The sequence below is a fragment of the Podarcis liolepis genome, assembly GCF_965112155.1.
Source record: "Podarcis liolepis genome assembly, chromosome: 16".
Classification (NCBI taxonomy): Eukaryota; Metazoa; Chordata; class Lepidosauria; order Squamata; family Lacertidae; genus Podarcis; species Podarcis liolepis.
The window spans coordinates 10,176,067-10,201,341 of NC_139567.1; the positions used below are offsets into that span (position 1 = coordinate 10,176,067).

At 48.2% G+C, this 25,275-nt stretch overlaps 1 protein-coding gene and 1 long non-coding RNA gene across 2 annotated transcripts in view; one reads left to right on the forward strand and one right to left on the reverse strand.

Moving 5' to 3' along the window:
* The window catches only part of ZMIZ2 (zinc finger MIZ-type containing 2), a 106,509-nt gene that overhangs the window by 62,987 nt on the left and 18,247 nt on the right, over positions 1–25,275 (forward strand). The window contains exons 2-10 of the mRNA XM_083480392.1: positions 9,329–9,475; positions 10,016–10,130; positions 11,246–11,448; positions 14,074–14,266; positions 15,902–16,165; positions 19,239–19,418; positions 20,025–20,105; positions 21,510–21,681; positions 24,132–24,273. Coding sequence (XP_083336518.1) covers positions 9,426–9,475; positions 10,016–10,130; positions 11,246–11,448; positions 14,074–14,266; positions 15,902–16,165; positions 19,239–19,418; positions 20,025–20,105; positions 21,510–21,681; positions 24,132–24,273 — 1,400 coding nt within the window. The 5' untranslated portion in view covers positions 9,329–9,425. The remainder of the gene's footprint in view (positions 1–9,328; positions 9,476–10,015; positions 10,131–11,245; positions 11,449–14,073; positions 14,267–15,901; positions 16,166–19,238; positions 19,419–20,024; positions 20,106–21,509; positions 21,682–24,131; positions 24,274–25,275) is intronic.
* Positions 16,756–25,275, reverse strand: part of LOC310695861 — a 46,012-nt gene continuing 37,492 nt past the window's right edge. Inside the window, exon 3 of the long non-coding RNA XR_014520305.1 lies at positions 16,756–17,185. This is a non-coding gene — a long non-coding RNA (uncharacterized lncRNA). The remainder of the gene's footprint in view (positions 17,186–25,275) is intronic.

Genomic DNA, 25,275 nt, shown 5'->3' on the forward strand with positions numbered 1-25,275 from the left:
TTAATCATGATGAAAAAGCCTTGGGAAGCACCATGAAAACTCAACTTTCATCTCGTACAAAGCACAGCAAAGCAGACATTTCCCTTGATGCCCATCTTGTAGGCATGTGGTTGTATAGCTTTTTGTGAGTGGCTTTTTGAAGAGGGGGGTAAGCCAATATATATAATCTGCCTCCAATTATGTAAATGCAGTTTTGGTTCATTACTATTGCACTGTTTCCAGTGCTTGTGCATCCTCCAGTCTTGTAGAGCAGGGATAGTCTGTTGAGGGCCACATTCCCTTGGGAATCATCTGTTGGGGGCCGCACACTAGCAGTGGCGAGCTAAAAGTGAGGCTATCCCTTTTCTTTCTTTCTGTTGGGAGTTGTAGTTCAGCAGCATCAGGACAGCCAGAGGTTTTTCAACACACCTGTTCCATAGGGTACATTAGGGAAACGGCTGCATCCAGTGCTTTTTTTCCTTTAAAAAAATGTTTAGGCGTACTCTCATTTTGACTCAAGAAAATCACCATTTTGTAGTTCAAATTGGGGAAAATAAATACAGTAAATGGACAAAAGCACAAAGATTCACAAAATGTCTAGGGATATGTGTACCCCTGCGCGCACCCCCAAAAAAGTACTGGCTGTATCTCTTCGATGGAGCACATGCTTTTGTGTGCAATGAGCCTGGTCCAGCCCCCCCCCCCACTTTTTGGGCATGACAGCACCATGGTGACAATTGTCACCACTGTAGAAGCCCGAGGCAAGCGCTTTCGTCTCCTTCCATATCCATTACCTGATGAGGGACAGGCTCTGGCACATGTGTATCTTGCATTTATCAATTAACTGGCAAAACACTCAATAAATGCAAGATACACATGGGATGGGAACTGTTGAACTGTAGCTTAACTGTTTCCCATCATTTTAGTCTGAAAGCTTGTAATTTTTATTTTAATTATTTTTGTGAAACGGAAATACAAAAAACACTTATCATTGATTTATTGGGTTGTTACCTCGTTCTTCCTCCAAGAAGCACATAGGGGTTTTCCCACCCCTTTCTTCACAATTCTAGGAGATAGAGAGAGCCAGCCACTATTTTGGCATGCAGTTGCTGGGGATGGGGTTGCCAACTGATCAGAAGAAAAAAACCTGGCAGCTTGACTTTTAACCGCCACTAGTTCTGCAGGAATCAGCAGATGAACTTTCTCGTGCCAAGGAGTTGTGTTATTATTACCTGTCTATGGGTTAAATCTGTGGATTAAGGAATTGGTTGGCAGCGGTTGTTGCTTAAGTATTAGCAAGTATACTAGCCACAGGCAAGCCAGTGAATGGCAAATTACAATGTAGGCTGGTAGATTTTCTCCTCTCCCCACCACCCAATAGCAGAAGCACTACATAGTGTTCTTGCAAAATGCCTCAGGCACAACTGCTGGAAAGCACCGTATTTTTCGCTCTATAAGACGCACCAGACCATAAGACGCACCTAGTTTTTGGAGGAGCAAAACAAGAAAAAAAATATTCTGAATCCCAAAAGCCAGAACAGCAAAAAGGATCGCTGTGCAGCGAAAGCAGCGATCCCTCTTGCTGTTCTGGCTTCTGGGATAGCTGCGCAGCCTGCATTCGCTCCATAAGACGCACACACATTTCCCCTTACTTTTTAGGAGGGAAAAAGTGAGTCTTCTAGAGCAAAAAATACGGTACCCTCGGATTCAGGAATAGGCAATTTGCGGTCCTCCACATGTTGTCTGACTTCAGCTCGTACCATTCCTGGCTGGGCTGAAGGACCTTGGGATCCCAGCAACATCTGGAGAGCTCAGATTCTTTGTTCCTTGGCCTCAGTATGCTTAACGAACTACAGTTCCCAAAATTATTTTGGGGAAAACCCACAACTGTTTTAAATGGTATAATACTGCTTTAAATGTATAGTGTAGATGGAGCCCTTCAATTTTGTAAAAAAATTTGCACTCCATATATCTAAGAGTCACTGTCCTGCACACACTCTCTGCTTCATCTGCATTGCTGGTTAAGCATTTCTTTCTTAATAAAGCATGTGTGAATATGCACTTTAATTGCAATCCTCCAGATACATAGAGCTGACATCCCATAATTTACTGCAAAAACAAGAGGAAAGGAAGTCTAGATGTACAAAATCCTGATTTTATTAGGCTCGGCGCATTTCAGTCAGAATCTACACCAGGGGCATTGTACGTTTATATGAGATGCCTAGCGGTTGAAATAGATTGTTGATAAAGTATGCATAAAGAGGCAAAAGTGTGTAGCGAACGATAATACTACTACAACAATAATACTACAATACTACAAATACTAGCGAACAATAATACTACAAACTATGGAAGAGGGCAGCAGTCGTATGAAACATGCCAGAATTGAAGTTTGATTCTGTCACTCAAAACAAACACCGCCAACATTGGCAGAAAAACCTCCTCTCTCCTTTCCCTAAAACAAACAACCAATTCAGCTGAACTGACCCTGCAAAACAAAAACATTCTGCTCTCCAAATGTTCCGTTGAAAAGTAATTCCTGAAGCTAAGCCCAGAGTAGTCTCTTTATTGCTCGGTCCCCATTATGAATGTAAGATTTAGAACTGTGTCTGAATTAGGCCATCTTAGCTGCCCCTCTCCCTTTGTAGCATTTTCCTCTTCAAAGTCACTTTTCCAAGCTTCTTTGAAATCATAGGCTTATGAGAGCTTTTAGGTGCATTTTGTCAATAGGGATAATTCTCATGTTGCAACAACACATTCCCTAATACATGCGCACATGGGAGGTTTTTTTATTATTATTTTTTTAAAAACTAATGAAAGGGTTAACTTCCCTGTCTGGCTAGTTGTGTGTTTGAGGCTTGTAACCCTGTTATGAGAATGCTTGTTTCTCAATTCAGTGGCACAGTTTTGGGAGTCACAGTTTACTTGCAACAAAACATTTGGAAAACACAACACTGTAAGCCTATAATGGCTTACCATGAACACATAGCTCACTCCTCCGTGGTTGCAAGCTGGAGCAGCAACCTATGTTCCACATCCAAATCAGGGTTAGTGTTGTTGTTTTGCTCCAGGGCCATGGTTTTATAAAACCAAGGTTCGTTCTTCGCTTCCCAATCATTGTTTGTTTGAGAGGAACAAATCACAATTACCCCGTTTTGATATTAACACTAAACCAGGGGAAGGGAAGCAGGTGTGATTTGTGAGTTCATGGGAAACCATTAACTGGGGCTTGCCACAGTGTGTGAATGCACAGTTCTCTTGAATTGTGTGGGAAAAACACAATTTTTCCTCAGGAAAAAGGCACCCTATCATAATGTACGGAGTACGGGCAGCCGTTTTGAGATAATGCGTGTTTGTGTGTGTTGGGTAATGAGAATGCAGTTTTAATTCTGGTGTGATTTATATATTTTAGCTGCCCCTTTCCATTGTTTGTATAACTGTTGTATGTCTCATGTTTTACCTCTTTCTTCAAAGAACTTCAGTGGATATATACAGTGTAATTTACTGTTCATAGAGAGTGGGGGTGTCTTTCAATGCTCTATAGGTGAAAAAGAGAACTGGGCTTCTGCACCTTTAATTGCTGTGAAGAAGAAAGAATTGTGTCTGTTCCATGATAATTAAAGTTGCAAGAGCACCCCTGTTCACTTTTGTATCTGGATACTCTAGTGCTTAACTCTTCTATTCCCTTTACCCATTGTAAGTGATTTGCTGACACAATAAATGAGATCTATCCCGCCAACAGATACAGCGGTACCTTGGGTTATATACGCTTCAGGTTACGTACGCTTCTGGTTACACACTCCGCTAACCCAGAAATAGTGCTTCAGGATAAGAACAGAAATTGGGCTCCGGCGACGCAGTGGCAGCAGGAGGCCCCATTAGCTAAAGTGGTGCTTCAGGTTAAGAACAGACCTCCGGAACGAATTAAGCACTTAACCTGAGGTACCACTGTATCTGCTGCAGCCTGCACCCCCGAAAAGCTCCAAATGCAGATGGGGACCCCTGTTCAGTTTGCATTCTCTCCCCCCCCCCCCCCATTTCTAGCTTTTCATACCCCTGAAAATCATTTATTTTGTTGGTATGTTTTTGGTTTTTTTAACCTGCCTTTTTTTAAAAAATCACAGCAGCTCCCATAAAATAGCAATCAGAGCCACTTAAGGCCATTTAAAAGCATCCAATTAAAACATCAAACGAAAAAACCACCAGACAACACCCCCCCAAAAGTCAACCGGGGGAGCGTGCAGACAGTACCCGGTCTTAACAATATTAGCAATTAGCCAGCCCCCTCAAAAGCAGAAGAAATAAAAGTGTTTTTGCCCTTCTCCTAAGAGCCAAGAAGGGGGGGAGGGAGGGAGAGAGAGAGGTTAGCTTGGCAGGGTTCCTGGGGCAGGCCTCCCTCGCCTCCCCTCCCTCAAATGCATGAGTAAATGAGGGGCCTGTTGCTGGGCCTGCTCCCAACCCTTTCCCCCTCCCTGGCTCTCAGTCTGATTCCACTGACTCCTCTTTCACCCAGCAGATGGTGGAATGGAATGTCCCCACTCCTCTCTCCCTGCTCCCTTTGCTGGTGGAAACTTCCTTCCCTGCCCCAGGAAAGGCGTATGCTCAGAAGGTCCCAGAACATCAGTGGCTGGAGAACACCATCGGGAGCGCAGAACGCTTTCCTGGTTGGTTCTCCATCTCTCTCTGGTGGAATGAATAGTGAGAAGCAGCCAGAGGTGGCGGTTTCTCCCTTTGGTTTGGTCCCCAAACGAAAAGCTGCCTCTGCTTTTTGGTCCCCCCCAAAAGAGAGGTAGCTGGGAATAGGCTCTGTAATTGGCCCTGTCCTGGGACAGGTGTCAAGAACCAGCCCCGTAGGAGCAGAGGTGGCTTTTTTGACTTTGCCAACCCTCCTCTTCACTCCCATGACCTAGAAAATGTGGGGTGCAGGCAAGAGATTCCCAGCTCCTAGCTGAGGGTGCTTGGTTCACTCAGGCTCCCCACACCTACCTTTTCTTCCTTCGGAACAGGATCCTTAAAACCTTGCTGGAGCGGTTCTTGCCAAACATGCTTTCGTATCTCTCTCAGCAGTCCCAACAATACATTCCCATAGCCTAAAACCTACAGGCAAAGAGGGAAAAATAAGCTGAGCTAGGCCGGGACGCTGTCCAGAATTGAGTCTCCCCTTATTTTTGACTCTCCTGTATGGCTGACCTCAAGGAAGTCCCCTGGTGGATGGGGTGCCTCCCTTTCCCATGTGCAGAGCAAAGATTTTAGCACATGAACAGGGCTGGTATCAGAACTCAGCATGGTTGGGAGCCCACTGAAGCCCGTACCTCAGTTGGGTGGGCCCCGCAGCCAACCCCTGGAGCATCTAGGCTGAGCTCCAGCTCTCTTTATCTTAACCAGTGTCTCCCAAACTTGGGTCTCCAGCTGTTTGTGGACTACAGTTCCCATCATCCCTGACCACTGGCCCTGCTAGCTAGGGATGATGGGAGTTGTAGTCCAAAACCAGCTGGAGACCCAAGTTTGGGAAACCCTGCTCTAGACCTTGGGACTCTGCCCAGGCTACTCTCCTTCCCGGATTACGCTCCTTAGTGGCTGTGCTCCACTCCTGGCATGCTTTTGCTTGGCGGGAAAGGGACCTTGAACTGTGATGATGCCTCTTAACTAGCCTGGACAGAGACGTGTGGCTAGCACAGATCAAAGGTAGCCATCTGTACAAAGACAGGGAGGTTGCGTTTGTGGCGCCACGCCTGCTTTTTGCTCCTGGCTGTGCCCGCCATGGGTGTGCGGCCCTTGGAAGTTTGCCCATGGGGGTTTGTGGGATCCTGTGAAGCAATGAAGAAAAGGATGCTTCTGCGCATACCCAGAATGAGTGGGGAACCTGTGGTCCACCAGAGGTTGTTGGACTCCATTTCTCTACAGCCCTAGCCAACTTAGCCAATGGTCAGGGTTGTGGTCCAGTACCATCTGCAGAACCACAGGTTCCCTGCCCTCAACATAAAGGTAAAGGGATCCCTGACCATTACGTCCAGTTGTGGCCGACTCTGGGGTTGCAGCGCTCATCTCACTTTATTGGCTGAGGGAGCCGGCGTACAGCTTCCGGGTCATGTGGCCAGCATGACGAAGCCGCTTCTGGCGAACCGGAGCAGCGCACAGAAACACCGTTTACCTTCCCGCCGGAGTGGTACCTATTTATCTACTTGCACTTTGACGTGCTTTCAAACTAGGATGGCAGGAGCAGGGACCGAGCAACGGGAGCTCATCCTGTTGCGGGGATTCGAACCGCCAACCTGATCGGCAAGCCCTAGTGTTTTTACCTATTACCACAATCATCCTCCACATATTCAGGACTGAGAAGGGGGGGGGGGTTGTGCCCAGCATGACTTCAAGCAGGCTGTAAAGCTTATACTGTTAGCCTCTGCATCCTAGTATTGTCTATTCTGCTTGCTTCCAGACGGGGGCTGTTTTCATTTGGGATTCAGCCACACACCGATAAATTCAGGTTGTGCAATTCAAGCTGAGTTGGAGGACTCTTGCACAGCAAACCTGCTTCCCCCAAGATTTGGATAAGGAAAGTGATGGAGAACCCGCACTGGGAAGTTTGGGGGGAGCGATTGCATTGTTTCACCAGTACCTCGCAAATTCGGATTGAATGCTCTCGAAAAGCCAAAGTCGCCTGATCTCCCTGCTCAAAAGAAACCTTTGCTAAACCTGGGAAGTGCCCCAGCGGGCTGGCTGTGGTTCTTCAAGGTTTCCTGGCAGAGATCCTTTTCAGCTGCGGATTCAGGAGTTGGAACTGGGGACTCGCTGCCTCCAAAGACACGTGCTCCCTCGCCTGGTTACGGGTCACCCTGTCCCTCTAAAAGGTAGCCACTCACTGCCCCCGTGTTCTGTAAAAGGGCAAGCTGCTTCGCAGGGCGAAACGAAGGAAGTAACACACGCCCGGTTCCGTTTCCCGAGCAGCAAGGGTCGTGATGGGGCTGGCCGTGTTCACAGGACAGAGGCAGCGTGTGGCTGGCCGGCGTGCTGCCTTGGCCGGCTCAGAGTTGCGTCTGTCTGGATGCTGCGCGGGCAGCAGAGAGTTAATCTGGTGTAACTAGGCCAGCCCTCCGGTCCGCGCCTGCCAGGACCTTGTTTTGCCATATCTGGGCAGTACGCCAAGTTCCTTCTGGCCGCTGTATAAAGTTGACGTAGTCAGAGCGAAAAGCCTCTGCTGAACAAATGCGACCACTTCCCCTCCGGAAAACTGGGAGCAAGCTGAGGGGGGGGGAGAATGTAATTGGGGAGGGGGCAAAGCTCCCATTGGCTGGCTGGCGGTTTACCTGTCCAGCACAGAAATCAAGTGACCTGCTATCTAAGGTGGAGAGACTTCTCCTGATCTGGAACGAAAAGGCTAAAAGGCATCTGCGGGGAGAGGACACCAGGTTTTGCCACCCACTCGTGGCCTTGGCTGTCTGAGGATAAGAGTGTACATAAGGACACAAGGCATCTCTGGGCTGTATCATGGAGGGAGTGCTTGTCCGTACCTTATTTCCAGAGAGGCAGCCATGTTAGTCTCTTGCAGCAAAGTCTCTTGCAGTCTCGTGGCACCTCAAGGACTTAGGCCCCATCTGCACTATATATTTAAAGCCATATCCTATGGCATGACAACATTGCATTTTGTGTTTTTTTATTTATTTGTTGGATTTATATGCCACTCTTCAAAAAGATCTCAGGGCAGTTCACAAAATAGAAACATGAGATAAGAGCACAACGAGGGGTGCAAATGTGAACAAAATATTGGGGGGCCCAGGTAAGCCCCACCCTGCGTAATCAATCACATAACCCTAACCCTTTTGAATGTCCATCCACTTTACAGGGTCCCCAGACCCCTAAAATATTGTTTGGGGGGGCGAAGAGTTGGCTCCTATGAGCACAACAACAGGGGGGCCAAAGATAAACCAGAACGTGTGAGAAATTATGGGATTTCAACATGGATGAAGCAGTGTGGCTGCCCCCCCCCAACTTTGGCAGACACACAGTCTTCAACGTGGGATCACATGTCACAACACTGATAGCTTCCTGAGCGCAAATCATCATGAATGCACAATAAAAATTATGTCCAGAGAAGTCCTCTGTGCACCCAAGGCACAGAGCTACAATTGCAGAGTTGGTTTAACAATCAATCCCTCTTTGGAGGTAGCTGTAGCAATTATAACTCTGTAAGGGAAAGAGGGGGATGCGGGTGGCGCTGTGGGTTAAACCACAGAGCCTAGGACTTGCCGATCAGAAGGTTGGCGGTTCGAACTCCCGCGACGGGGTGAGCTCCCGTTGCTCGGTCCCTGCTCCTGCCAACCTAGCAGTTTGAAAGCACGACAAAGTGCAAGTAGATAAACAGGTACCGCTCTGGCGGGAAGGTAAAGGGTGTTTCCGTGCGCTGCTCTGGTTCGCCAGAAGCGGCTTAGTCATGCTGGCCACATGACCCGGAAGCTGTACGCCGGCTCCCTCTGCCAGTAAAGCGAGATGAGCGCCGCAACCCCAGAGTCGGCCACGACTGGACCTAATGGTCAGGGGTCCCTTTACCTTTAAGGGAAAGAGGGGCCTCCTAACAATTCTCAGCACTCTTTGGGGGACGTCATGACTGTTTAAAGTAGTACCATACTACTTTCAATATGTGGTGTGGATGTAGCCTCAGACTAAGGCAGTGTTTCTCAGACTTGGGTCTCCAGCTGTTGTTGGACAACAGCTCCCATCATCCCTGACCTCTGGTTCTGCTAGCTAGGGATGCTGGGGGACCCAAGCTTGAGAAACACTGGACTTAGAGGTAAACTTGGGCTCACATGAAACACGCTGAATGACCTAGGAACAGTCTCTCTTTCCCTCTCTGCTGGGCAGAGCTATAGGACATTCTGGTGGGTTGCTTTGGGAAGCAGCTGGCGGCGCCTTGTGTATATGTCACTGTGTGAAGGGCAGATCGTCTGCCTTGTGAAGAGAAGGTCCCAGGTTCTGTCCCTAACATCTCCAGGAAGCACTGGGAGAGACTCCTGCCTGGTCAATTCTAAACTAGATGGACCAATGTTCTGACTCAGCATGAGGCAGCTTCCTCTGTCCCTATGTATGTTTTGCTTCTTGAAAGACCGAGGGCTGAGACGTAAAGTGGATTTCATGTGGAACATCAACCTGATCTAAGTCTCTGTCCTAGGCTTTCCTCACTAGTTCTTCAGGCAAGACAAGCTCAATTGCCTTGAGGAACACCTTTTGATTTATTACTGTGGGTCAGCTTGCCCTGACCTGAGAGTGTTCCAGCCGCCAAGCTTAGCCCGGTTCCTGTTGCATGCTGTCTGGGAGAACATGGTTTTAACCTCTCTCTTTCTCTGTTTCTCAATAGCCCAACTAGAGCCGTGACACTGAAGAGGCTACTTGCTCCTCGCATTGGTGTTTCCTTGGAAGATCCTACTCCCAACCCCGTCGCCTTTCTGTAGCCAATGAATTCAATGAACCCAATGAAACCATCGCTCCCGCCCACCCCACATGGGTACGTATGGCCAAGCTGGCCACACATGTCTGTATTCCTTCATCCACCTCTCTCTCTGTCTTACCCTTGGGAATAAACGGAGCCGGGTGTATTCTGCACAACAAAGAGGCATCAGAAATGGATAGGTGATTGAGATGCTATGTAGCTCAGAGATAGAGCCCCGGCTTTGCATGGAGAAAGTCTCGTGATTTCAACCCTTGATATCTGGAAGTGAAAACAAGAGCCCTTCCCTGCGGTTTGCCCTTTGACAATCGGAATTTTGAAGATACGTTGCACCTGAACATGGAGGTTCACTTTACCTAACATAGTGCACACCCATTTATGTTGTAGCCTCTGAGCTACAACAGGCGCATGTGCATTCACTCTTTTATTCCCCCCTCCTGCGTAAGCACCAGTCCTGCGTTTTCTTGCTCTGCTTTGGACCGCTTACCCACTCTTCCCGTGGTCCAGCAATCCCCACCTGCCTCCTGCCAGGCTTTTCTGCCACTTCCCCAAAGGCTCCTAATTAAAACCTTGTGCGTTGTTTGTTGCTTTTCCTAGTGATGGTTCATATGCCTACGAGTCAGTTCCTTGGCAACAGAATACCAATCAGCCTGCGGGATCTCTCTCAGTGGTAACCACAGTGTGGGGAGTCAGCAACACATCCCAGAGTCAGGTACCTTCCGCATTCTTCCAAAATGATGGGGCGGGGCGGGGAAGTGGGGTGTCTGGGCTGCGTGTTTTCGGCCATCTTGGTAATCAGTCCCTAAAATGGGCGAGGAAACTTTTTTGCCCCACTCCAAGGACTGCATTCCCTTCCAGGAAAACTTCTTGGGGGGGCACATGGGAGGGCAGAAGCTAAAATGGGCAGAGCAGTGAATGCAGATTTCACCTTTCAGACAAGTGAGTGTCCTTATCAGAGTTGAAGGGTACATTCCATGCAGGCAAAAGAGGGTGTGGCCTGAGGAGAGGGTGTGTGGCCTGAGGTGAGTCTCAAGGGCCAGGCAGAGAGGCCTGGAGGGCCAGAGGTTCCCCAGCCCTGCCCTACAAGACTACACTGCCATCAAAACTGCCTAGTTAACCTAATGATAGCTAGATAGATAGATAGATGATAGAATACTGCCTTATACCCGGAAGTCTCAGGGCAGTTCACAGAACAAAATAAAAATATTAATAATAAAAATAAATTAAACCACAAAATATATAATCAAAATAAAAACAACAACCCAATAACACCCCTCCCCTCAGAAACCCACATTTTAAAAGAACATAGGGAATACAATGACTGTGTCCGTTCTAGTTTGTTTTGCCATTTGTGGGCTCCTTTGGCAAAAAAGCCTCCCTGAGTGGTCTTATCTCCTTCATGTTGCTGCTGCCTGTTTGCTTGCCCTGCCCCTCTGGGGCCTGCCCAGAAGGAGCTGGCAACACGAATGGAGGCTGCCGTTCCTTCTTCTCACTCCTGTCTCTGCTTACGGGTCTGGAGATGGCAACAAGCAGCCAGATCAGGGGCAGTGGCTCCAGGGGTTGGCAGTGGGCCCCTTGCCAGGCCACGGATCTTCAGCAGGTGCCCAGTGGCACTGGCCCCTGATGCCGGTCCTGCTACCTCTGCACTTTTTACCACGCCTATTTTATGCTGCTTTTATAATTAAGTGTTTTAAATTTGTTGTTAGCCACCCTGAGGTTTTTGAACCAGGAAGGGCAGGGTATAAATAAAATTATTATTATTATTATTATTATTATTATTATTATTATTATTATTATTTCCTCACTTGGGCTCTTCAACCTCTGCAGGTTTTCGGAAACCCCATGGGCCCTGGGGGGAACACCTCTGGCAACCCCATGATGCCCAGCGTGGCCAGCAGCGGCTCTGGAATGAACTCGCCTCAGTTCATGGGACAGCAGCCTTTCCCAGAGGGATCTGCCAACAAGGGCTACGTGCAGCCGGGGATGTACAGTCGCAACACTTACCCCGGAGGTCCGGGCTTCACCACAAGGTAGGTTCTGGACCAGCAGATCAACCTTGGTCCATGGTGTATTGCCTGCCTGCCTGGGTCGCAGCAGGCATCAGCTTAGGTCAAAGGAACAAAAGCACTTCTACACGCAGCACGTTGTTAATCTGTGGAACTCACTCCCACAAGATGTGGTGCTGGCCGTGAACTTGGGTGGCTTAGAGGATTAGAGAGATCCATGGAAGATAAAACACTTGTGGCTTCTAGCATGCCTCTGAACATCAGTTGAACAGTGCTGAAGAGTGTGCAGTTGCATTCAGGCCCTGCTTGTGGGGTCCCCAAAGGTGTGCCTTTGGCCTGATGCAGACATTCTTTTTATGTAGAAGTCATTCTCCCCAGTGTGAGAAGAAAGAAGGGGTGCCTCTTTAAAGACAGGGCTTGCCATCTGTGCTTTTATTGAAGTTAGTCGTCTTATTTAATTGGGGGCACCATTTCAGCAAATTATGGGTGCAGTCCTATTCCTGGTTCTAAGCCTCATTGCACTCCAGGGAACTTGGTCTTTAGCCAACGCCTGTAAGATGGTGCTGCGAAAGTCTTTCTAAGCGTAGTCCTGTACACAAAATTGCTTGGGAGCGGTGAGCCCTGTTGGATTCAGTGGGACTTAATTTCTACCTATTCACAATAAATCCGATGAATAAAATGCTCATCCAGAATATTACATATTACATTGAATATAACAGCCCCCAGGCCTGCTTAACTTCAGCTGTTTAATTTTTCTCCTAAACAAGGAGGTCTCACAGTGCTTCTGGAAAACTGTTTAAACCATTAGGAATTTGATGGGTCTGTTCCAGGTAGTTTCACAACCGTGGTTCAGTCACCAAGAATGTACCTCAATATACAATCTTGCAGTACAAATCTGTTGTATTGCGTATGCTCTGAAGTGGGTTTATTTATTTATTTATTTATTTACAGTCAACCAATCTATAGATTTCATGAAATAAATAAATACATAGTCAGATCTGAGGCTGTTCCGGATACATTTTGAAGATCTGATTTTTGCAGATGAAGTTTGCAGGGATCACTTGACCCAGCAAGTTCTGGATGATACATTTTTTAAAAGCTTGCTTTTCTCCAGTCTACGTTTATATAACAAATTCACAATAGAAAGGGGAGAGCAATGGCTGCCGATAGTAAGACGATGCTCCTGTTTTGAAACATCTGGGTTGGTGTGTGGCTCCTTCACCCCTCTTTTGCCAAGAACACACTCTCCCCTTTCTGTTCTTCCTGGGGGTAGAAGGGAGTTTGCTTGCTTCTTTGGAATCCTAAAACAGAAGGGGATTTTTTAAAGGGGGGGGGCAGGAATTCTTATTTAAGGACACAGGGAAGCTGCCCTATGTTGAGTCAGAGCATTCATCCATCCAGTTCAGTATTGACTACACTGACTGGCAGCAGTGCCCCCCAGCACTAATGGAAGAGTATCAGGGATTGGACTTCGGAGCTTCAGCTTGCAAAGTAGTTGGCTTCCCCTTGTAGCAACCTCTTAACATGTGAATCAACGCTCTGCGTGGTGGAAGAACAAGACGCTTAGTGGGTGCGTGGGGAGTTGAGCTGTCAGACGCCTGTCACTTGCTGCATAGTCATCCCATTCCCCCTGTCGCTGCCACTGAGCATGTGGGGGAAAGGGCATGAGCGTGTGACTAAGCATGGTTTGCCAGCTCATGGTTGCCAGCTCATGGTCACCAGGCCTGGTTTCCCAATCACCAAGACACCTCGCTCTTCTAGCATCATCCGACTCCAGCCGGGCTTCCCTATACACTCCAGAAGGACCGTGGTGTTACTGCTTTCCCTGATGTAAGAGGCCAAGGGGAAGTCATAATTCATCAGGGATCCATCAGTTGGCAGGGCAGCCTCCTTAAGGAAAGAAGGGCAGTGGTAGTGTTGCCCATTGGTGCAGAAAGTGGGAAGCCCCATCGTTCAGCCCAGACACTGAGGTCCAACTCCGAGGGCCTTCTGGAGGTCCCCTCACTGTGAGAAGTGAGATTACAGGGAACCAGGCAGGGGGCCTTCTTGGTAGTGGCGCCCGCCCTGTGGAACACCCTCCCACCAGATGTCAAGGAAATAAACAACTATCTCACTTTTAGAAGACATCTGAAGGCAACCCGGTTTAGGGAAGTTTTCAATGTTGGTGTTTGATAGTGTTTTTAATATTCTGTTGGGAGCTGCCCAGAGTGGCTGGGGAAACCCAGCCAGATGGGCAGGTACAAATAATCTATTATTATTATTATTATTATTATTATTATTATTATTATTATTATTAATGCCCTTCAGAACCAACTCATTCTAGTTTTGTCCCCATCCACCTCCCTCCTGAGTTCTACAAGAGGTCATGGAGACAAGGCTGACAAGCTGGTTGTAAGTAGGACGGTGGGGCAAACTTGATGGGGCAGCACACCCATTTCCCCTAATGAACCAGCCTCCACTGGAGAAGGACGTAGGAAAGTCGCCTTCTGCCCATCCTCTTCCACAGGAGGCTCTCTGGATCTAACCCTTTGCTTTCTTAAAAAAGATTCTGAGGACATCCCTCTTTCCCCACTTCAAATACCAGGTTCTTCTGCCCATGGAGTAGATGTGCGTTGCCTGGTCTGTGAGACACCTCTTTTTCTTTTCCAGTTATGCAGGCAGCCCAAATGGCCCCGGGGGAATGGGCATTCCTTCACACACCGGGCGACCCCCTGCAGACTTCACCCAAGCAGCTGCCGCCGCCGCTGTTGCAGCCGCCGCCGCCACGGCCACAGCCACGGCCACCGCCACCGTGGCCGCCCTGCAAGAGAAGCAAAGCCAGGAACTCAGCCAGTATGGAGCGGTAAGATGCAGGCGGCGCGATTTCAGCGCTTGATAATTCCCCGGGGGGTTTTGATGGTGAAGAGCGGAGCTCACAGGATGTAACTTGCAGCCTGGGAAATAGCATGAAGCCAAAGGAGTACCATCTGTTGCAATGCTATAATGAAAGGCCAAGGGCCTTGAATTTGCTCAGAGTGAAGTGGCACCTTCTCAGAGGGTGAGGGTGGTCTTTTTCTCTCTCTCTTGAAATAATTTTTAATTGATTTTGCAAATATAGAATTATAACAGTACAAAGCACATATCCATATTTAGAGATTTCTAGACTTCCCACCTTCGCCTCCATGGGTCCAATTGTCAACCTTTTCGACTAAATATTGTTCTATAATCCATATTTTATATCACTCCATTTTGTCCATAGTACCTGCAGCATTACAACTGTTACTGCAATCCTGCTAATGTTTTCATCTGCTTTCAGTGGTCTCCCAGACAAATTATAAATTTCTCCCATTCTTTATTAAAGTTTTAGAAATGGTGCCCTGCTTTGGGTGGCAGATCAGGATTGCACCTTCATGGGTGACCAAAGAGATTGCATACCCTATGAACTTCAGATGAATATACAGAGCGGCCTAATGCTGACCTGGTTCATAGGATCTAATCGTGGTTTAATAAGACGCAATATGCACAAGCTCTGTGTCTTTGGCTGCAGCCCCTTCACTTTTCCCTTTTTTGTGAACAGGGGAACAAGCCAGGAAGGCGCACTTAACCATAGCTTCCTGTTCTGTGCAAACCAGGAAACTATGGTTAACGGCTTCCAAACAAGCCAGGATTCTTCAACCAGCTTTAAAAATTTTAGATTTTCCTGCTTTGTTGTTTGCCACCCTGGGCTCCTTTGGGAGGAAGGGCAGAATAGAAATAATAATTGTATTATAATAATAATTTTAAACCTTAACCATTGTTTCCTGGTTTGTAGAGAGCAGGCAACTATGGTTAGCTGTGCCTTCCTGGCTTGTTTCTCTGCTCGCTGAAAGGGAGGAGCAAAGTGAGAGAAGTGGGGGGTTGCACGCAGCTTGTGCCGTGATTTCATTGTGTGAAAACAGCCATTGAGTCAGACAGTTGGTCCCTCCAGCCCAGTATCTACGCTGACTGCCAGGATCTCGGGTGAAGAAAGATTTCCCATCACCTGTCCCCTACTTTTTTATTTAAAAAAGATGCCAGGGATTGATGCCAGGGTGGAGAGGAGCTGGCTTGGCTGCGGCAGATGCATGGGAACAGTGATGTGACATAGTCATTGGTGTTAGACTCAGACTTGGGAGACTGGGGCTCAAAGTCTGGCTCAGCTATGAAGCTCACAGGGTGGGCTTGGGCCATAGACTTGTTGTGAAGATCAACTTGGGCAAGGGAGCATGTACACCACATTGTGCTCTTTGGAGACAGGATGTAAATAAAATAATAAAAGCATATTCATTGTTAGGGACCGGCACTGGTCATCTGTTGAGGTGCGCTGTATTCTCTCATCCCTTGCTTCCACACAGGGCTTGGTTTCCTATCACATTGTGCTAACCTACCTTCCTTCCTTCCTTCCTTCCTTCCTTTCTTTCTTTCTTTCTTTCTTTCTTTCTTTCTTTCTTTCTTTCTTTCTTATTTTTTCCCCTTGAAGATGGGAGCTGGGCAGCCCTTCAACAACCAGTTTCTTCCTCACTCGGGGCCGCGAGGGCCATCCGTGCCCCCTGGGATGAATCCTGCCAACATGGGCGGCGTGATGGGGGCTTCTGGGATGTCTCCCATGAGCATGAACGCAGCGAGGGCGCCTGCCATGAGCGCCCTGTACGGCAGCCAGCGGATGCCCCAGCATGGCTACCCGGGTCCCCCGCAAGGCCAACCGATGCCCAGGCAAAGCGTCAAGAGGACGTATTCCAATGAGGTGAGGTCAGGTGGGGGAGGAGATAAATAGGTACTGCTCCAGCGGGAAGGTAAATGGCGTTTCCATTCGCTCCGGCACTCATCATGGTGTCCCGTTGTGCCAGAAGCGGTTTCGTCATGCTGGCCACATGACCCGGAAAGCTGTCTGTGGACAAAGGCCGGCTCCCTTGGCCTGAAAGCGAGATGAGCGCCGCAGCCCCAGAGTTGCCATTGACTGGACATATCCGTCCAGGGGTCCTTTACCTTTAGGTGGTCTGACTCCATATAATGGAGCTTCCTATCTTCCTAACTTATTGGTGGAAATTGTAAGGAAGCCAGTTTGGGCTAATTATTAGGAGGCACTGCATACCAGGCTGCTGCCCATGCTTGCTGTGTCCCGTCAAATCGATTAATGCGTGCTCATGTTAAAAACATGGCAATAGACAGCAGTACCACCCACCAGCAGTGTTGGTAGCACTTTCAGCCGCTGCTGCCATGACCACCTGGCTGTTTTCTGCTATAAGGTACTTCCTCGTATAAGGAAATGAGCCCTGAGTGCTCACTGGAAGGACAGATCCTGAAGCTTAGACTCCAATACTTTGGCCACATGAAAAGAGAAGACTCCCTGGAAAAGATCCTGATGTTGGGAAAGACTGAGGGCACAAGGAGAAGGGGACGACAGAGGATGAGATGGTTGGACAGTGTTCTTGAAGCTACCAGCATGAGTTTGACCAAACTGCGGGAGGTAGTGGAAGACAGGAGTGCCTGGCGTGCTCTGGTCCATGGGGTCACGAAGAGTCGGACACGACTAAACGACTAAACAACAACAACAACTTCCTCATATGCCTACCTAAGGTCCTATCTGCACCAGCTCATTAGCCTATAATGGCCCTGGGTAGCATCCTTTTTTCCCCATGCAAGTTACAACCTTATCAAAAAAGAGCCTCCGCTGTTCCCAGGATGCTTTGGGTTAAATGTCTGCGTTCCTTTTCATCCTGTGTGTAGCTCCCTCCTCTCCTGTTTTATTAGCAGAGTCTTTGTCCTTAAAAAAGAGGAAACGAATAGAAAGAAATTAGGTTGATTTGTACATGTCTACCCATTCACCACAACTCATTCTGCTCAATTTGTTTTTAGGTGGGAGGGAAAACGTCTGTAACATTTACGGCTTTGCCTTTCTGTTTCACAACTCCATGGAGACATCGTAGGGCTGCTTCCATTCCTCCCTGTTTCATTTCGCACCGTGCACCAAGGTTTCTGGCGTGGGTGTAATTGCACATAGCCTATGCTATTTTAGCTATTGCTTTTTTAAAAAGACAAGTATAACAATAAGCAGAACAATGAGGTCCAGAATTCTTACAAGGAAAATGTATGTATGTACGAGAAATGTGCAGGCCTGTGGCCCTCCTGAGGTCGCTGGAATCCCAACTCCCATCAGTCCCAGCCAAGCATGGCCAGGGATCAGGGATGATGGTAGCTGACAGTCCCAACAACATCTGAGAAGACTACAGATTCCCCACATCTGCTGTCTTAAGGCTGTTTCCCGTGTTCCACAGTCTGCCATCTGCCCCCATATATCCTGAAGTCCTTTGGTCCCTTGGGGAAAGTGTGGGACCCCATGAAAGATATAATCACAGAAAATTGAGCAAGGACTCAACAACAAACCATACACTCAACCTGTTTTAAGACACCCACTCCTGTAAAGGTTGTGGTGGAATGAAAGAAGGATTACATTTAGCCATGCTGGAAAGGAATATTTTAAGAATATTACAGGCCTGAGAGGCAAGACTGAGATATGGATATGCTTCAGGGTTCAGATTGTGGGAAGCCGTAAAATCGAAATTACAATTCGGACGACAATTTGATCGTTTTTTATTTTAGTTTTTTATTTTTATTGGATTATGATTTGATATGTTAACTGGATGTTTTTTATTGGAAAATTAATAAACACTCTAACAGCAACAACAAAAAGAATATGACAGGCCAATCTGAGGAGGAGGAAACTTGTAGCTACAGCACAATGCGCGACATCTGTTCCGATTGCTTACCGCAGAGATTGGCACTTGGCAGACAGAAAGTGGCAAACACATAGCATCAGCAATGACAGCGCTGACAAGATCGTTCTCCTTTGATTTCCGATGAATTAGTCAGCACTCCCAACTTCTAGACTCGTAGGCTGTTTACAGATGTAACACTGAAGGTTTGGTGTTAAGGACCTAAGAGTCTTGCAGGATCAGACTAAAGGGCCATCTAAGCTACTATCCTGTTCTCACAGTAGTCAACCAAATGCGTGCAAGAAGCTCACAAGCAGGACTTGGGTGCAGCATCATACTACCCACTTGCAATCTCTAGCAGTTGGCATTCAGAGACAAAGTGCCTCTGACACAAAGGTAGCACATAGCCATTGAGACTCTGTTGTTGTTTAGTTGTTTAGGCGCGTCCGACTCTTCGTGACCCCCGGACCAGAGCACGCCAGGCACTCCAGTTTGGTCAAACTCATGCTGGTAGCTTCGAGAACACTGTCCAACCATCTTGTCCTCTGTCATCTCCTTCTCCTTGTGCCCTCCATCATTCCCAACATCAGGGTCTTTTCCAGGGAGTCTTCTCTTCTCATGAGGTGGCCAAAGTATTGGAGCCTCAGCTTCACAATCTGTCCTTCCAGTGAGCACTCGGGGCTGATTTCCTTAAGAATGGAGAGGTTTGATCTTCTTGCAGTCCATGGGACTCTCAAGAGTCTCCTCCAGCACCATAATTCAAAAGCATCAATTCTTCGGCGATCAGCCTTCTTTATGGTCCAGCTCTCACTTCCATACAACACTACTGGGAAAACCATAGCATTAACTATACGGACCTTTGTTGGCAAGGTGATGTCTCTACTTTTTAAGATGTTGTCTAGGTTTGTCATTGCGCCATTGAGACTAGCAGCCGTGAATTTGTTTAATCCCCTTCTAAAGATATTCAAGGGGGCTCCCGTCCCTCCCTTTTGTGGTGGTGAACCCCACAGTTTCACTACACACTGTGTGAAGAAGTACCTCCATTTGTTAGTAAAGAAATAGTGTCCTGCCATCCTAATTCTCTACCTTTGCTCTTTCTTTCAGGGTTATCCAGGGCAGCAGTACATGCAGAGTGGCCAGTATCCCTCTCAAGCTGGGCAGTATGCCCCCACTGCCCCCCAGCCGTCTGCTCCGTCCCCTTCGTATCCTGGCCACAGGATGCCCATGCAACAAGGAATGAGCCAGTATCTCTCTGGCTCTGGCACTGGAGGCCCCTACTATAAGGTACCCAGTTACTATGGAAACAGCCTCCCAAGATTCTCTCGGGATGCGTGGAAGAAATTCAGCCTCCTTTCAGAGAAAGTAGTAGTAGTCATAAATGTGTCAGGAGCAGATCCAGCCTAAGTGAAGGTGATGTAGCCTGTGTCACTTTGGTTTGACCTATGGCACAGGAATGCTCTGTCGTCTGGGTCTGCCCTTTCCCTCCGTGATTTAATACTTCCATCTTTTTGAGATCCCCACCTTTTTGTCCAAAGAGATCCTAAGAAAGTGAGCCCCAGCAAAACTGGTCGCTCATCGCTTTTGTATAAAGGGGTGAGGGGTGGCGGGGAACGGCAGGCGGAAGACAAGGGCTTCCACCAAAGTTACCCAGTAAACCAGGGGTGGAAATATGACAAGAACCACCCCACCCCAAGCAGCCATCATTCAGGTGAAAGAGCCACTGTGTCACTTAGCCAGATACCCCGACCAGAAGACGATGGGTAGTATCCCACTCCAAAGGGTTGAGAGGGGGAAGGATGACTAGGCTAAGGCAGTTTTTTGTCTCGAGAATAAGGATGGTCCAGGGAAACACATTATTCTGGTACCAGTCTTTCAACTTCTCCTTTCCAGCCTACGGATCAGTTCAACGGTCAAAATGCCAACTTCAATGGAGGCAACTTCAACAGCTACGGACAGGCTACTATGAATGGGGTGAGTCTATGACTATTCCGCTTCTTCAAGACTTATCTAGGCATGTTGCAATGATGTGGAAGCCAGTTACTCACCTCTAGCCTTTATCAGGGAATTCTTTTGTGTTTCCTTAAGTTTTGTAAAGCCCTAATGGTACTCTTGGGATGCGGGTGGCGCTGTGGTCCAAACCACAGAGCCTAGGACTTGCCAATCAAAAGGTCGGCGGTTCGAATCCCCACGACAGGATGAGCTCCCATTGCTCGGTCCCTGCTCCTGCCAACCTAGCAGTTCGAAAGCACGTCAAAGTGCAAGTAGATAAATAGGTACCACTCTGGCGGGAAGGTAAACAGTGTTTACGTGCACTGCTCTGGTTCGCCAGAAGCGGCTTAGTCATGCTGGCCACATGACCCGGAAGCTGTACGCCGGCTCCCTCGGCCAATAAAGCGAGATGAGCACCGCAACCCCAGAGTCGGCCACGACTGGACCTAATGGTCAGGGGTCCCTTTACCTTTTAATGGTACTCTTGGTGGTTGTAGTCCATACACTCAATAGGGATTCATTCCCCAGCTGCCAGCTGTCCTCTTTGGACTGATTTTTCTCCTGCTAAATCAGAGGTGGGCAACCTGCAGCCCAGGGGTCGTCTTTGGCCCTTTTTCTAATTTTGTGGGGTCATTGGCCCAATGTTATGCAGGTGTTAAGGAATCATGGAATTGCAGAGTTGGAAGGGACCACAAGGTCATCTAGCCCAACCCTCTGCAGTGCAGGAATCTTTTTGCCCAACGTGGGGCTCAAATTCATGACCCTGAGATTATGACCGTCGTGCTCTTAAGAGTGTGGCAGAGAGAGAGAGAGAGAGAGAGAGAGAAAGAACTGGGTGCCAACCCACCACTGTCATATGGTCCCCAATAGCTTACCTCCCAAGGAAATGCAGGGCTTGAAGGAATAAAAGTTGATGTTCTAAACCATAGCTTAGCATGATGTGTGTCAGTTAGAACAAACCACACGCAATCAAATGGGAATTTGGAAGTTTTCACGTAACCTCAGTTTGTCATGTCAGATGGGCTGAAAAAACTGTGGTTAACAATAACTGGGATTAGTTTCGAACAAGTTACCTTCAGGCCGCAATTACTGACTCACTATTGTTAAGATTAATCCCAGTTTCTGGATCTGGACAACAAGGCAAACTGTGACCAATCAAAAGCGGAATAAAAAGCTTCTTTGCTCCTACTTCTGATTTCATGGGATCAGCAGCAGCGCACACCCCCACAGCTCTCTGAGGCTCATTCCTGTTTGTGCACATCACACCAAACCAGGATTTAGTGGGATGTGGGAATGCAGTCACGCTGTCTCTGCCCATTAGCCACGTGGCTTTCAACATGTGCCCTGCTGCATCAAGTTAGCCTGATGTTTTGATTCTCCTTTCAGCCTGGAAGATCCATGCCTGGTTACCCCAGCTCCCCGCTACCTGGGAATCCCACCCCTCCAATGACACCTGGCAGCAACATCCCCCCATACATGTCCCCAGGGCAGGACGTGAAGTCCCCGTTCCTTCCAGACATCAAACCCAACATCAACTCTTTGCATCCGTCTCCCTCTGGTAAGTGTTTTGTTTCATATCGAGACCCCTGTGTTCTGGCTGATTTACCTCCACACTCCCACTGGGTTCAAGGGGAATCGTTTGCGAAAGGCCCAAGGGATTCTTAGAGGCCATGAATGTCCATTAATTGTTATTTTTTTAAGACCCCCTTTTTCCAGTAATCAGATTATCCACCTGATTTTAGGAGGTTATATAGCCAGTCATTAAACTGGGAGGGGCAAGCCTTTTAACTGAAGTCAACTTTCTCAAAAACGCGATGACGCCTTAGGCTGCTTCCTTTCTGTATCGTGTTGCAGCCCTTTGAGCACCATCCCCAACACCAGCTTTGAACACAAAGACCCACAGAAAGGCAATATTGGTAGCTGTTGCAATCTTTTATGGGATTCCCTTCCTTGGGAGGTTTCCCAGAGCCCTAACCAGAGTGCAGGCCTGAATTATTAACAGCACTTCTGTTTGTACAGTGCTTTGGCGACTGTAGATGAGAAACAAGTGTTATTTTAATTTATTCTTGGTTTTATATTAACTTTAATAAAATCGTTCTGCTCTGCTCTGGAACGCTAAGCTTAAACCAAATAGCTTCACTGGATGCTCATTGAACATGAGCTATAAGGCACCTCTTCTGCTTGGTACAGAAGAGGAATATCCAATCTCCTACCTACCCTTTGGAAACTTTATACAATAAAATGTTGTAGTTTGGAGTGCTCCTGTTCAGAGTTCCAGTCAGTCAGCTGTACTTTTTTCAGGTCCTTCCATTCCACACAGAGTTGTTCTGTTTCCTTTCTCCACTCCCTACCCCCACCAACAATTAATCTGCTTTCTTTGGCCACTGAGCAGCCTGCCCTCATTGGGCTACTGTCACAATCCACCGGGTTCCAGTTCCACAAGGAATAAGTCCCTCACCAAAGCACTTCGACAACAAGGGCATCATTGCCAAGGCAGTGAAATCCAAGCAAACCATGGTTAAGCACACAGAATCCGTCTAGCTCAGAAGATCATCCATAGGCCAGCAAAGAGTCCACAGTCAGCATCACCGAGAATTCAGCAAAGCACAGCATGGGGTTATGGAAGAAGAAGCCAGCAGCTGCTCGGGCCTTCTAGCAGCTGTTAGTAGTGAAGGAGTTTTGGGAATTGCTTATTCACAAGTAGCACAACGACTCTGGCTGTGTCATGACTCCTTGGCCTGGGCTTGGGCCTTCTGGCGCCATTGTTCATGAGGACTGGGTGATGGTTCTACCAAGGTCATCCTCTGGAGCGTCAGGAGGTCTCAACCCAGAGGGCTCCTCAAGGACTGGTTTTAAGAGGACCCTTCCTTCTCAAGTTCTTTGATCTGTGCAGTGTCTCTGCTTCAACCTCCAAATCTACTACCAGATCAGGACTAAGCCTGACAACTGCTTTAGTTGTGAAGTTCCTCCCTTCATGTTTCTCCTCCCCGAAGGTTTCTTGTACTTCTGGAAACCTTGGGTTCCCCATGAATGGTGGGGCTGAATTGGCTAAGTAAGGAGAACTGAGTTCACACATGCACACAGGGAGGCGGCGTTTTTTGACTCAACCAGGATTCAGTTTGTGCATTTAGCAGAATCACATGGTAAAGCTTCTCTAGATGGCAGGGCTTCACACAGCATGTTGGGAGGGGTTGAAAATATTGAACACGAAGGATTCAGGTGATGTGGACATTTAATGTTTGAACTTAAATTTGTTATGTAAAACTAAAAATTTTTTTTTTGAAAAGAAAGCATTAAACACACACAAAAAACAACAACCCCCCCCCCACTTCCCTGTATATAGAAAATGCATGTGAGCGAGAGAGGTTCAACCCCAGCCTTCTCAACATGCTGTTTACTTTTTGAAGTGGAGTGGTCTTTTTCATGGAATAGCATTAAATATATGATTCCTTCCCCTTTACCTCCCCCTTGCTGCACCCCCCACCCCCGGTCCCATTGCCCAAAGTGATTCAGTCGAGGACAAGCTCCAGATTCTGCTCCAGATTTAGCCAGCAGATTTGGAGGAAACAGCAGAATTTCAGTAGTTAGAGGATTCCACGGCAGTTCAGAAGTGGCAGTTGGGTGCTTGGCCCCCATGTGAGGGAAGGGTGCCTGCGGACCTCATTAATATGCAGTGGGTACAGTCTGGGGTGGGGTGGAAAGGAGAGCAAGGAGTTCCTGCTTCCCCCCAAATGCTTGGAAAGTGCAGGGTCGTGGGGGAGGGTGGCGAGACCCCTGGAGCCACAGAAGGAGCGGCGACCAGGCCTCTTCTCTGCGCCACCTGCTTCCTCATCCCACCTGCCAGGCATTTGCTTTGCCCCCAGGCGCACACCGTCCCTTACGGCATCCCCGGCTGCCGGATCAAGCTGGCCTCCGCACCGGCCTTGGTGCCCCTGCGCTACCTCACGGTGCCCGTTGCCTTGCGCCAACAGCCCACCGCCAACCCTCTCTCTCATCTCGCCCTGCCAGGAAACCCTTGCGACGAGCTGCGCTTGACCTTCCCCGTGCGGGACGGGGTAGTGTTGGAGCCCTTCCGCCTCCAGCACAACTTGGCTGTCAGCAACCACGTCTTCCAGCTCAGGGACTCGGTTTACAAGACTCTGATGCTCAGGTGAGAGAAACGCCCTCCTCCTCCCCCCCCCCCCGTCGCCGTTGTGCTTCCTGCAGAGGAGCTCATTTCCTCCCACCGGGGTCACCGGGAACGCTCTGTTGGGAACAGAGAGAGCATCCGTGCTTCAGAGTCTACACAGGAACAAGAGAGGAACTGGCTGTGACTCAGAAAGGTCTTCCTTGTTCCTTGGACCTCTTCAGCTCCTTAAGACCAGAGAGTCCCCTATTTCACTGTATCAGACCTGTGGGGCCTTTGGCCCTCCAGATGTTGTCAGACTCCAACTCCCATCAACCCCCAGCCAAAGTGTTCAGTGCTGATGGATCATGGGAGTTTGAGTCCAGCAGCACACCCCCCCCTGCACTAGACCATCCAAGTACTGAGTTGCATACATACCTGGAACACAGGTAGTCTGAACGTCTTACATCAGAAAGATTGTAAGGCATTCTGGGCAGCCATTCACCGCACTTTTAAAAGGAACAGTGGGTTATTTAATTGACTGTTTTTTGTTCTTTGCAAGGGGTGGAGGTAGCAAGTTCACCTTCTGTTCTGAACCTCCAAAATAGGTCTGGCAGTAAGTTCCAAAACCGATCCTCAGTTTTAGCTGGGGAAAGGCCCATAGCTCAGTGGTAGAACATTGCTTTACATGCAGAAGGTCCCATGTTCATTCCCCAGCATCCCTGGATAGGGAGAGATGGCGCTGTCCGAAAGCCTGGAGAGTTGCCAGCCAGCCAGTGTAGACAGGACTGAGCTCAATGGGCCAGTGGTCTGACTTTGTATCTAAAGTATCTTCCTGTGTTCCCAACTTGTCAGAGACAGAACTGAAAATCTAAGAGGGGAGAAAAGAAGGGGGGAATCCGGAGAAAAATGAGGCGGGGTGTGTCCGCAAGAAATGATTTTCTCAGTTGGGAAAAAGGGAAGAGGGCTTTCACATCTCTATCCAGAAAGAGATCTGCATTGAACACTCAACGAAGGCTTCTGAGACGCTCATTTCTGAGGTCTTTC